The sequence below is a fragment of the Impatiens glandulifera genome, chromosome 6 (assembly GCF_907164915.1).
Source record: "Impatiens glandulifera chromosome 6, dImpGla2.1, whole genome shotgun sequence".
Classification (NCBI taxonomy): domain Eukaryota; kingdom Viridiplantae; phylum Streptophyta; class Magnoliopsida; order Ericales; family Balsaminaceae; genus Impatiens; species Impatiens glandulifera.
The window spans coordinates 11,788,293-11,802,339 of record NC_061867.1 but is presented as its reverse complement, the minus strand read 5'-3'; the positions used below and the strand labels follow the sequence as shown (position 1 = coordinate 11,802,339).

At 34.4% G+C, this 14,047-nt stretch overlaps 1 protein-coding gene and 2 non-coding genes across 3 annotated transcripts; 2 read left to right on the top strand and 1 right to left on the bottom strand.

The window, feature by feature from the left end:
- Positions 1–489: 489 nt before the first annotated feature.
- LOC124942125 lies at positions 490–3,664 on the bottom strand. The gene is made up of 9 exons (XM_047482550.1): positions 3,170–3,664; positions 2,738–3,103; positions 2,573–2,662; positions 1,920–2,490; positions 1,770–1,847; positions 1,419–1,693; positions 1,273–1,347; positions 1,105–1,212; positions 490–1,027 (listed from the first exon to the last, which is right to left on the bottom strand). Exons 1-9 carry the CDS (start codon positions 3,563–3,565, stop codon positions 683–685), a joined length of 2,304 nt encoding a protein of 767 aa, XP_047338506.1. The 5' UTR covers positions 3,566–3,664; the 3' UTR covers positions 490–682.
- A 4,780-nt stretch (positions 3,665–8,444) lies between these two features.
- On the top strand, positions 8,445–8,516 carry TRNAH-GUG. The gene has a single exon. It is a non-coding gene; the product is annotated as a tRNA-His (tRNA).
- Positions 8,517–9,105: 589 nt separating this feature from the next.
- Positions 9,106–9,177, top strand: TRNAH-GUG. Its single transcript has one exon. It is a non-coding gene; the product is annotated as a tRNA-His (tRNA).
- Positions 9,178–14,047: the final 4,870 nt, after the last annotated feature.

Below are 14,047 nucleotides of genomic sequence, written 5' to 3'. Positions count from 1 at the left end.
GCAAAAGAAGGAATGATGCTTATTTTTAGGCCTTGTTTTATAAAGGGTTAATTAAATAATTGTGAAATAACGATTATTCCTCTTGTCTGGTTTCCCATCTCCCCGTAAGACATCAAATTCTGCTTATTTTTTAAATTGGTTGGGTATGTTCACGAATGATGTGTTTAACTCGTGAAGCTTAGTCGCCTTCCGAAAAAACGAAATCTCATCCTTCTATAAAAAAATTAAAAATAATTGTGAAATAACTCATCATCTTTACTTGCATATATTCTTTCTTTTCATCATTCATACCCCCCAACAATATTGAGATAATCCACCTAATAAAGTGCTTGGAAATGATGAGATGTTGCTATTAGTTAGTACTATTATGTCACCCAACTTATTGAGATATCTTACCTTAAATGAACAACCTAAGTTCTTCCAAAATTTTATATGCAATTAATTGTCATGAATTCATAGTTTACTCATGATACAAAGGAGCATAAAAAATAGTTAAATTATATTCCAACTCAATCAACTTTATGATGTATAATATTGTTTATGTGTTACATATGCATAAAAAGAATTACAATGAAGAATCATAAACACATAAAATACAAATTTATACAACAAATCAAGCTCGAATGAATGAATGAATGGAATAGTATTAAGATTTAACCGTCGATCAAGATCAAGATCAAGATCAAGAGTCATCGCCACAGCACGCTTCGCAACATGCAAAACAACCGAGACAGGCCAGGGCACCACAAAGCTGAGTAAGTACGATTGCACATTGGTCATTTAGGTTCGAGCAAGCTTGAACTCCACACACGCAACAACACATATTGCAAAGTGATCCACAACAGTTTGACGCCGCCTTCACGAATATTTCAGCAGCTTCCGGAAGCTTCTCCTCATCCTCCTCGCCTGCTTCTAGAAGTAATCTATCTTCCATTGTGGCTGTCAAGTTACCAAATCCAACTCCTAGACTTCTCAACAATAATATAAATAACATCATCTCTTCCTTGCTTGAAGAATCACTTGACTTCTGTATAACAATCTCAATTTTATTTTCTATTCCTTGTCGCGTTTATGGTAATTGAATGAATGTAAGTAAAAATATACCTTTATTCGTCCAGTTGAACTAGTTGTTTTCTGTTCTGTCTCCATTTTGTGCAGGACTAATCGGCTATACTCCGATAAATAACCACTATATGCGCTAATTTTAGCTACCTGCTATCGCGATTTGAGTTAATCCATGAATTAATCCAATGAATTCAATCTGTAACATACCTTTTCTTCGAGCTCTTTATTCTCTGTTAACCAAGCTTGAGCTGTTACAAAATCAATCTGCCTCTTTGCGAGAATCTGTAGAAAAAAACACAATTGATGTTTTTCTGACAACATAAGAAACTTGTAAATATAAGATTGTATTTCACCTTGTCTATTGGAATGTCTTTTACTTGATGAGCTTTCATATCCAACACAAAATTGCTCATATCACCTAATATACCTTTGGCTTTAAAATCTTGAGGAAAATTTCCTCTATATCTTCCTGCTATAATCAAAGGTTTTTCGCTCAAAAGATCTGGAATCCCACCACAAGGATATACCTCCAATTCATCGAGTTCATCAAGACCATCAATTGTCACATTCACCACGATTGGAGATAAAACTCTAGCGAAAAAGGCTTTCATTCTAACATCAACCAAGTCTGTACAAACGAGGAATAAATCATTTGGTACAATGTTAAAAACTACACAAAATTTTATAAACTTATTTGATTTCACCTGCATCATATTCAGCCTCGTGATCACCCCTTCCAATTGTCGCGAGCATTCGAAGGAAATAATGATTGCAATATTTACCTGTCACCCGTTTTACAAAAAATCATTAATAAATAAACTCGATATTCCAAGTATATAACAGATTTTTCTTACCAATTCCGAAAGTGTAGACTCGAGGAGGACATATTGATTCTTGATTAGGAATAACATAACTTTTAACAGCTTCACAAATCTGCCTCTCATCTTCAACAGTACCATCAGTTACAAGAAAAATAATTGGAATAGAAGAATTATTATTATTACTATTTGATAACATTTCTAAAGCCTTCTTCATTGGCTTTAACATATTTGTACCCTCTCCAGCAACAAAGTTCATATCAATCCATTCATTTGCACTTGCAATCACATCCTTATTCGCCAATTCCATTCTGGACGAAAAAATCGAAACCTCCCCATTGAAAGCAATGATGTTGAAATAGTCTTCTGGCCCAAGCTCTTCAAGAGCCGAGCACACAGCATATTGAGCGTCCACAATCAGCTTCCCACGCATACTCCCACTTATATCGATAACAAAAATCACTTCCTTTCTGAAAACCTTTCGAGTTATTGGCTGCTGAGTATTACTATCAGGATATAGATAAAAACAGAACATCTCTCTTTTATCGGGATCATTTAATGAAGGGGATTGAAGAAACACACCACCATGGATATCACTAGATGAAATCTATACAAATGATGACAAATTGGAAATCAACTATGGAGTTATTCAAAAAAAGAAACATTAGCATTTAGCAGGTTGTTCTTACAGAATAAGAAAATGCGAAATCATTGCTGGACCATGAAAGAACATCTGATTCATATATAAATGACAATTTTCCAGGAGGCTGTCTTCTTTCCTGGAACAATTCATTCGATTAATCAAGAAACAGACAAACAACATTTATCTTTGTAAGGAAATTAAGAAAGAACACCTTCAAAGGATGAGTTGTTGTCTTGCATTGGATTTCAATTCCAGGGCCTGAATTAACATATAACTCTATCTTCTCTTTTTTAGAGATTTTCTTCCCAGCTGGAGTTACATATTCAGGAAAACTAAATGGAACTGATAAAAAGAGTTCACCTTCACTGTAAACTAATTTCTGAGACCAACTAATCTTAATGGAAATATTAGAACCTCCATCAATCTGTGGAATTGTAAAAGTAAATATATGGGATTTCAAAAAACCACCATATTCATCTTTAATAACTTTCTCCACATCTTTCTTCTCATCCATAGCTATCAATTCAGAATGATATGATTTCCTTGGCACATCAATTTCAATACCTAGAATCGAACCCTGTCAATAAGAACTATCAAGACCAGTTTTTTTTAGTAAATTCATTGAATTAGAAATCGAGATTACCTGTTCACCCATAGGAATAGCGACTCTACAATCACAATAACGACTACCCATAACGCAATGGACTCTCCAAGAACCAGAAACGGTGATAACGGCAGTATCAAGGTAACAAGATGTCTGAAGAGAGATACCGTTCATCTGAAGAGGGATAAGCGCAGGTGGGTCACAGCGACCGTAGACATAAGGTTGGTAACTTGGAATGTCTGGATTATCAACCATTGCTGGATCCGAAATGACCGCGTAAAGCATAGGAGATGTTGGGAGAAATGAAAAGTTAGATGATCTTTCCATTGATGACATGTGTTTTGGTGGTGCTACAGATCTGTCGTTTCCGAAGTAGATTCGCTTTGATAAACGGAGGCCGTCGGCGACGGCCATTGAGAAATCCTCGGCGGCCATTAGAGATGAGCTTAGAGAGATGAAATGAAAAAAAGGGATTCTTTAGAAAAGATTGAATAACTTCAGTATGTAAGTTTATGCTCTGTTCTTTCAATAATAATAAATTTCATGTCTTTGGAGAAAGTGACGGTCGGCCAATGTTTTAAATTCGAATTATTTGACAAAAACAAGGATATTAATAATTTACAGAAATACCATTTTCTGTTTTTATTAAGAAAATTTTGAAAAAGATTATTCAGAACTAATTTGATTATGGTTGTAATTATTGTTTAATAAGTTGTTAATTATTATTAATAAATAAATTAAAAGTAATTATTTCTAGTAATTAAATTAAGTATATTATTTTTTTTTTTATAAATGATGAGTTTAATTTTTATTAAAAATTATTTAAGATAATAAAAGTAATGGGTTTTGTTCTATACTAATAAAACAAAAAATAAAACTTATTTTTAATTAAATTTTTTGTTATTTCTTATTTTTATTAAATGAATATAGACGTTTGGGCTGTATAACGGCTATTATAGTCATAAATATACTCTATATGATGTGGCATAGTATATAACGGCTATATAGGCGGCATATTGTCTTTATTTATTTATTTATTTTTTTTATTATTATTATATTTTGGTTGGTTGATAAAGTGTTTATTTTTTTAAATGTTTATTTATATTAAAAATTGTTTAAACACAATAACAAAATATAAAAAATAAAATTAAAAAATATTATTCAATATTAGAATTCTGTAGACACTAATTTTTTACATTAAAAAATTAAATAAATGTAATAAATAAATAAAATAAATAAGATATATAATAAAATAAAGTGTTACTAAATAAATAAATATTAAAAATGAAAAATTAGAATAATAAAGGAAGATAAATAAAATAATAATAATAAAATATATAATATAATATATATATATATATATATATATATATATATATATATATATATATATATATATATATATTTGATTGAAATTTAATATTTTGTTTGATTTCTATTAAAAAAAAATTGGAACTAAAAAATTTTCCTTTTTATTTTAAGTAATTCAGTGTGGCAAAAACTAGGAAAAATCGATAAAGCCAGAGCATCCAATGGCCACCAGACTTCCAGAGATGATCCAAGAGACTAGGGAGCCAATGATGACAATTTGAAACCGTCCCGCGGTAATCAAATCGAATTGTTCTGTTTGGGGCAGTTTTTCCCTGAAACCGAACGGGAATGAGGCGGAGATGGTATTTGTGTCTAACTTACCATATATATATATACAAAAAATTATAAAATTATTTCAACAATAATAATTGGTCTGTCGATTAAATCGTTAACATTTCATATTGGAGACTAGAGTTAATATGTGAGTGCGCAAACATTGGTAGTTGAAACGAAAACGATAATCTTGGCTTGTATGTAATAATGATGCATAATATTAATGAAAAAATAACAAAGTGGTGGCATTTTAGTGTTAATAATTCCACGTTATAGTCATAGAGACCCGATGTCACGGCCCATTTGTGTGAGGGCTCAATCAAGAGAAGTAGAGGCTCATCAAAGTCATGGCCCATTCTAAGAAGGTAAAAGAGTGGAGGAACAACCAAAACCACACTCAAGTAAGATGTCTTATCCACACTTTATCTATTACCAAACCACACTCAACCTATCAATCATTATATAATTAATATGATAGTTGAGAAATATCATTAATATAGTTGTTGTAATTAGTCTTATAAACACCTCAAAGGTATTCCTTTGTAAATCACCAAGTATTCATTCAATTTAATACAATCTTATTCTCAAGATTTGTTTCTCTCTCTAAGTGTTCTTGAATTTGAGTTCTTCTTGTTTCTAAAAGGCTTATTAAGTTAAAATCTCTTCGATCTAACTTAGTGCCACACAAATCTAATTTTAGCCCGTGACAAGTGGTATCAAAGCAAGGTTGTGCTTCCGCATTCAAGTTGCAAGAGATGGATTCAAGTGCCAACGCCACGAAGATTCCGATCGTCAAACAAGTGAACAAAGTGCCTAAGAGGGGCAAGTCCGTTGAGAGAAATGCTATCATAGAAGCTCGGGTGACCCGTTTTGAGGAAGGCATGAGCGAGCACCAAGAAGCTCTCGAAGTGTTTAGCACGGTGGCCGATAGAGTGAAGGTGCTTGACGAGGAAAGTGAAAAGCTAGAGAACAAAATCATGGGAATTATCAACAACTCGAAGCATAGCATTCGAGACGAAGTGCTTGGGATGGTTCGAGTGAATGTTAATGATATCCGGAAAGAGGTACTTGAAGCAATCCGTGGAGAAGTCCAAGACACGATCGATGCCTTTCGAAGGGAAATAATGGGAAGGATCGAAGGCTTGGTGGGGAGGATTGGGTGGAATGGAGGAGGGGAACTTCGAGGTGCGAAACCTCATCGAATTGATGTTCCCAAACCAACTATATTTAAAGGCTCAATGGAACATGGAGAGGTACTTTAAGGCATCCAACATATTTGAGGATCGTATCAAGTTGCAAACAACTCCATTTTTCTTGATAGATATGGCGTTGTTGTGGTGGAGGATGCGTGAATCCGACATTGAACGATGTACGTTACGAATGGAAACATGCGTGGATTTCAAGACCGAGTTCAAACGTCAATTCTTCCTCGAAAACGCCGATTTCGAAGCTCGAAAGCGTCTAAGACAACTTGCACACTCCCACTTCATATAGGAGTATGTTATAGAGTTCCAAGAGTTGATGCTAGAGTTACCTAGCCTCATCGAATAGGAGGCCCTGTTCTCTTTTGTTAACAGCCTAAAAACTTGGGCACAGTTAGAGTTGCTAAGAGCCAAGGTGCATAATGTCTCTAAGACAATTGCGGTTGCGGAGAGGCTGATCGAACTCAAGGTGTCCGTGGAAAGGCCGAAGTTCATCAGAGATGATGAGGAGAAAGGTGGGGGAAAAGGAGAAATGTGAGGGAGACCGCTCACATGATAAAGGAGAAAGGTGGGGGAGACCGCCCACCCAAGAAGGGGCATCCACACAATAACTTAGGGAGGCAAGCCGACGAATTGGGTAAGCCAAAAGTCTGTTATATTTCTGATACTCATAATCACATAAAGTTTATGTGGCCGTTTAAGGGGGAAAAGGTTGCAACGATTAAAAGAACTAAGTCCTCCGATGAGGAAGAATTGACTCAAATAGGATCCTTAAGAATACTCAATGCTATAAAGACTAATGTTGCAGAGTCGGTCAAGGGTACAATGAGGGGCTCGATGTTCGTGGAAGCTTTGATCAGGGGAGGCGCATCAAGGCACTAGTGAATATAGGGGCTACTCATAACTTCATGCGTGAAGGAGTGACCAAGGCGTTGGACCTTTGCATTAACCCATTGAGGGGACGGTCAAGTCCTTTGATATAGCCAAGCCGATGGTCGGGGAGGCTAAGAAAGTACACACAAGGATCAGAGACTGGTATGAGATAGTCTCGTTTACCTTAGTCCTAATGGAAGACTACAATGTAGTACTGGGAATGTAATGGTTCGATCATGTACGTGCTTGTATAATGCCTCATTCCGACTCCTTAATTATTTTGGATCACGTAAAGACTATGGTGATACCAATAAGGAGAGAATTAGATGGAATGGGCATGTTCTCGACAATGAGATTCAGTCGTGGTCGCAAACGTGGTAAGATGATGGGACAGTTACAAGGGAAAAATGGAAGTATCCAAGGAAGTCCAGAGAAGGTGCAAGGTCTTCGAGGGGCTCAAGGCTGGAGGCACCAAACAACCATCAACTCCACAAGATTTGGCCACATGTCACGTTTACCAAATCAGTCCGCCTTCACTCTCGCCAAATCCGTGGAAGAGGAAGAAGATCGTCCTTGGGCATCTTTGGAGAGAGTCACCAAGAAGATGAAGAGATGGGCAGATTTGAAGGGGCGTGCACTCAAGGAAGGAGACCGAGGAAGGGGGAAGTTATCCCCGTAACAATTGAAGTCTCTACGGTCTGTGCTTAAGGGGCTTGAGCGCAGATGCGAGGGACCGATCAAAATAAAGGAACGCGTGGGAAACGTCTCATATCGGTTGGAGCTGACCGATAGAAATCACACCGAGCATCGGTCCAAGGTAGAGCCGAGGGCGACCACGACTTAGGTGGGGGAGAATGTCACGCCCATTTGTGTGAGGGACCAATCAAGAAAAGTAGAGGCTCATCAAAGTCATGACCCATTCTAAGAAGAGAGAATAGTGGAGGAACAACCAAACAAGACTTAACCAAAACCACACTCAAGCAAGATGTCTTGTCCACACTCTATCTATTACCAAAACCACACTCAACCTATCCCTTTGCCCACACTCAACCTATCCATCATTATATAATTAATATGGTAGTTGAGAAATATCATTAATATAGTTGTTGTAATTAGTCCTATAAATACCTCAAAGGTATTCCTTTGTAAATCACCAAGTATTCATTCAATTTAATACAATCTTATTCTCAAACTTTGTTTCTCTCTCTAAGTGTACTTGCATTTGAGTTATTCTTGTTTCTAAAAGGTTTACTAACTTAGAATCTCTTTGATTTAATTTAGTGCCACACGGATCTAATTTTAGTCCGTGACACTGGCTCGAATCCTAACAGACACAAATTACTCTTTTTTATTCTCATCAAAGTAATTTACTGGTAAGAATCGACTCAAGAGATCAAAATGTCATTCTAAAAAAGTTTGATGGGTCGACAACCCCAAAATACATATCCCATGTCCCTTTTAATTAATTCAGATATGGGAATCGGCTCAAGAAAGTAATTAAATTTACCTTTCAATTAATTTATGTTGGGTAGAATTCTACTTTGACAAAATCTCATAGTAGTTTTTCACTCAAATAAAAGAAATAAAAGAACAAAGTGGCTGTAGTTTAGTGGTAAGAATTCCACGTTGTGGCCGTGGAGACCTGGGCTCGAATCCCAGCAGCCACAAATTACATTTTTTAATCACACCAAAATAGTTAAGTTGTAAGAATCGACTTAAGGACCAAAAGTCATTTTAAAAAAGTTTGATGGGTCGACAACCTAAAAAAAAACATATCCCACGTCCCTTTTAATTAATAAAGATATGGGAATCGGCTCATGAAAGCAATTAAATTTACCTTTCAATTATTTTATGATGGGCATAATTCTATTTTGGCAAAATCTCATAGTAGTTTTTCACTCAAATAAAAGAAATAAAACAACAAAGTGGCGATATTTTAGTGTTAAAAATTCCACGTTATAGTCGTGGAGAACTGATATTGAATCCCAGCAGACACAAATTACTCTTTTTTATTCTCATCAAAGTAGTTTAGTGGTAATAATCGACTTAAAAGATTAAAATGTCATTCTAAAAAAGTTTGATTAGTCGACAACCCCAAACTACATATCCCATGTCCCTTTTAATTAAACCAGATATGGGAATTGGTTTATGAAAGTAATTAAATTTACCTTTCAATTAATTTATGTTGGGTAGAATTCTACTTTGGCAAAATCTCATAGTGTTTTTTAACTCAAATAAAAGAAATAAAACAACAAAGTGGCTGTAGTTTAGTGGTAAGAATTCCACGTTGTGGCCGTGGAGACCTGGGCTCGAATCCCAGCAGCCACAAATTACATTTTTTAAACACACCAAAATAGTTAATTTGTAAGAATCGACTTAAGGACCATAAGTCATTCTAAAAGAAGTTTGATGGGTCGACAACCTAAAAAAAACATATCCTACGTCCCTTTTAATTAATCAAGATATGAGAATCGGCTCATGAAAGTAATTAAATTTACCTTTCAATTATTTTATGATGGGCATAATTCTATTTTGGCAAAATCTCATAGTGGTTTTTCACTCAAATAAAAGAAATAAAACAACAAAGTGGCGGTATTTTAGTGTTAAATTTCACGTTATAGTCGTGGAGAACTGAGATTGAATCACAGCAGACACAAATTACTCTTTTTTATTCTCATCAAAGTAGTTTATTAGTAATAATCGACTTAAAAGATCAAAATGTCATTATAAAAAAGTTTGATTAGTCGACAACCCCAAAATACATATCCCATGTCCCTTTTAATTAATCCAGATATGGGAATCGACTTATGAAAGTAATTAAATTTACCTTTCAATTAATTTATGTTGGGTAGAATTCTACTTTGGCAAAATCTCATAGTCATTTTTCACTAAAATAAAAGAAATAAAACAATAAAGTGACTGTAGTTTAGTGGTAAGAATTCCACGTTGTGGTTGTGGAGACATAGGCTCGAATCCCTGCCACAAATTACATTTTTTAATCACACCAAAATAGTTAAGTGGTAAGAATCCACGTAAGAAATCAAACTAAAAGAAGTTTGATGGGTCAACAACCTAAAAAAACATATTCACGTCCCTTTAAATTAATTTAGATATTGGAATTGGCTCTACTTTAACAAAATGTCATGGCTGTTTTTCACTCAAATAAAATAACAAAATAGTTGTAGTTTAGTGGTAAGAATTTTATTGTGGCGTGGAGACCTGAGCTTGAATCCCAACTGCCACAAATTATTCCTTTTTATTGCCACCAAAGTAGTTCAGTGGTAAGAATCGACTTTAAGAGACCAAGAAGTCATTCTAAAAAAAGTTTGATGGGTCAACAACCTAAAAAAACATATCCCAAGTCCCTTTTAATTAATTCATAAACAGGAATCGGCTCATGAAAGTAATTAGATTTATCTTTCAATTATTTTATGTTGGGGAGACTTCTACTTTGGCTAAATCTCATAGTGGTTTTTCACTCAAATATAAGAAATAAAATAACAATGTGGTTGTAGTTTAGTGGTAAGAATTCCACGTTGTGGCCGTAGAGACCTGAGCTCGAATCCTAGAAGCCACAAATTGATATTTTTCATTCACACCCAAGTAGTTCAGTGGTAAAAATAACTTAAAAGACCAAAAGTCATTCTAAAAGAAGTTTGATGGGTCGACAACCTAAAAAAATATCCCGCATCCCTTTTCATTAATTCAGATATGGTAATTGGCTCATGAAAGTAATTAGATTTACCTTCCAATTATTATATGTTGGGTACAATTCTACCCCTAGTAAAAAAGGGGGTAATCGCGACAATTACCACCGATTGGTTTACAAACCAATTGGTGTAATACAATATATAACACCGATTTGTTTAAACACCAATCGATATTATAAGCATACTACCGATTGGTTTATATAAGGTATTAAACCCATCAGTAATATGTTTATAATACCGATTGGTGTTTAAACCAATCGGTGTAATACCTTATAATATAACACCGATTGGTTTCAAAACCAATCGGTATAACCTTAATAAAACCCCGAAAAAAATGGCACTATCTTTTGGCGCGTTTAGGAAACAATAGTACTAATTAGTTTTCAAACCAATCGGTGAAAGCCCAATAATGTAGATTGGTAGATAAACCAATCAGTGAAGCTTTAAGTTATATAACTAATTAGTGCATAAACCAATCAGTATTTCCTATAAAAATATTAAAACAACCCGAGAGCTTCCCATTCTCCTGATTCACTCTCCCTCTCCATCTTGCCATTGCATACTCTAGTGCAGAATCTCCCTGAGGATGTGCAAAATCTTACTAAACCCACACCATCCACTAACGAGAATGTACAAAATCTTGTTGAGCTCACACAATTCACTAATGAAGGCAATACAAAGTGTCCTAACTCCCAAAGAAGGCGATGAAGAAACAAAATTTTTGAATTGGCCAAACTAACGACTAATGGAGAAAAGGTGTGGGGTCACATTCGACCCAATTGATAGGAAGTCGTGCTGTAAAAATAGGGGATTATGGAGTCAGCATTTGGGGTCATTGTTCGATATAATAATATTATTCCAAATTGCACAGTCCATTGACGCCACCTCACCCCCACCACCTTAGATTATTTGTGACAGTCCATCATCGTAAGTTAATCGTTTTGAATATACATTTCTGTTTGAAATTAATCATTTGTTTCTTATAAATTATTTTATTTCAAAATAAATTTAATTTAAATGATATTGAGAGTTATCGAGACGACGCTTTGAGTCACATGAAGATGAGGTGAGAGGATTGGAGATACGAAATAAATGCCAACAAGATAAGGAAGCACGATGAAAATATGGACGCAATTAGGGCGGATAAGCCTAATGAAATGACCTAATAAGATTGAGAGTGCCTGCTTGAAAACCATTATTTTACCGATAAATTTCAGATTTTTTCTTTTAAATTTTGTACTTAATATAACATTTTTAATCTAACATTATATATAATAATTACAAAAATAGAGCGCTACCAGAATAGAAAACAAAAAATCAAAATATGCACATCGATTTGGTAGCAAATCATTTACATAGTTGAAACGAGAAATGGTAAGACTTACTTTTTAACTTTGCTTTCAAATAAATTAAAATTGAACTTTACAATCTTAGGAAGTGCAAGAAGGATCAACTCCAAGTTATGAAGATTTCTTTTTGGCGACTGAGACCTAAAAAGATAAAACTGTTGATCTGCACGTACTGGAGAAAGTGGTAAGTATAGAATATGTTTACTTTACATTTTATCTATTATTAGCATTAACATATATTGTTGTAGTATGAACTAAGACATATGCGAGCTGAATGACTTGGAATTTCTAATGTCGATTTAGTTGAAGCAGTTTTTGGCCCTCAAGATAAGGGAATAATTATTGGGATGAGATCAGTTTTTGCTTTCCAAGTTCGAGGGCTAGGACAATAAAAAAACAACTATGCCGGGACAATGTGACAATGCAAAAAAGAGTTGATAATATGGAAAAGACGATGAGGGTCAAGATGGAATACAAGTTGAGGGTTGAATTGGAAGAGAGGATGAGGGTGGAAAGAGCCGAGATGATGCGTCTTATGACACAGTTTATGTCTGGCGGTGCATCAAAAAATCCTACATTGTTTGCACAATTTACTAAAATTGGGGATCAATCATCGGGTCAAAGTTCATCCACAATAATTCCACTTGTGTAGCCCCAACAACAAGACGACAATGATACTGGGGAAGACGCGAAAAAACTTTTGTTATGATTTTGGTTCAATTTCAAATGTTGGTGTAGTACTTTGATTATGTGTTTTTTTAAATAATTTTTGTTATGATTTTGGTTCAATTTCAAATGTTGGTGTAATACTTTGATTATGTGTTTGTTTAAGAACATTTGTTATGATTTTGGTTCAATTCAGGGTTTGGTTTATGGTTTAATTTTGGTTATGCTTTAATTTTTTTGTTTTATATTAGGTATTGTAATATTATTTAAATTTATATTTTTAATTATATAAGTGTTAACGATTGGTCAATCAACCAATCGATGTTTTTTCATAAGCCTGTACCGATTGCTGGAGGGACCAATCAGTATAGGGTTTTATAGAATCGCCGATTGGTCATACTCCACTAATCGGTACAAACTTATGGAGAAGCGCCAATTGGTTATTAATCAATCGACGTTACCTAATAAGGTAACACCGAGAGAGCTTTTGTCGATTGAGACCGATTGGAATAAAACCAATTAATATTGGCTTATTCTGATTGGTAATCAGGTTAGTATCGATCGATATATGGAATTTTTTTATTAGTGTACTTTAACAAAATCTCATAGTGGTTTTTAACTCAAATAAAAGAAATAAAATAACAAAGTGGTTGTAGTTTAGTGTTAAAAATTCCACATTGTGGCGTGGAGACCTGAGCTCAAATCCCAACAGCCACAAATTACTCTTTTCTATTCCCACAAAAGTAGTTCGGTGGTAAATCTTGACTTAAGAGACCAAAAAGTCATTCTAAAAAGGTTTGATGGGTCGACAACCTAAAATAATTATCCCACGTCCGTATTAATTAATCTAGATATGGGAATCGACTCATGAAAGTAATTAGATATACCTTTCAATTATTTTATGTTGATAGAATTCTACTTTGGAAAAATCTCATAGTGGTTTTCTACTCGAATAAAAGAAATATAGGATTGATTCGTTCCAACTCATCTTTATGTAGTCATCTTTCGTCAACCCAAGTATATTTCATGTATAACTCGAATGAGTCCATCAACTCCTCTAAGGTACAAGGAGAACATGTCTAGAATTGTCGGCTTACCTTCAATACTAGTGTTGAATATATTTGAATATTTGAGTCTTCATAATAGTCCATCCCAATTCTATATCGAATATATGATTATATATATTTATATATTAGAATTCTATATATCTTGTTAGACACTATATATATATTATGATTATATATATATATGTTATGATTCTATAACTGTTAGACTTATTTAAAAGTGTAATAGTGTAATTTGAAAAGTTGAAGTTTTTGACTTGAGAACATATCTTTTAGTCCCAGTTCTGTGTCAATTAAAGTTTTGGGGTACCGAATGTTAGATAAACTCATGTCATATCCCTACATTGTCACAATGTTATCTCTGTTATGATCTTCTTAATAATATTTTCTCTACTGATGGACGTAGTCA

Excerpts from the sequence above, each read along its gene's own strand:
- LOC124942125 (XM_047482550.1), bottom strand. The coding sequence starts at position 3,565 with ATGGCCGCCGAGGATTTCTCAATGGCCGTCGCCGACGGCCTCCGTTTA. Across the intron at positions 2,491-2,572 it reads ATTTCGCATTTTCTTATTCT|ATTTCATCTAGTGATATCCA; the intron begins GTAAGAACAACC and ends TCATTTGTATAG. Across the intron at positions 1,028-1,104 it reads GTTCAACTGGACGAATAAAG|AAGTCAAGTGATTCTTCAAG; the intron begins GTATATTTTTAC and ends ATTGTTATACAG.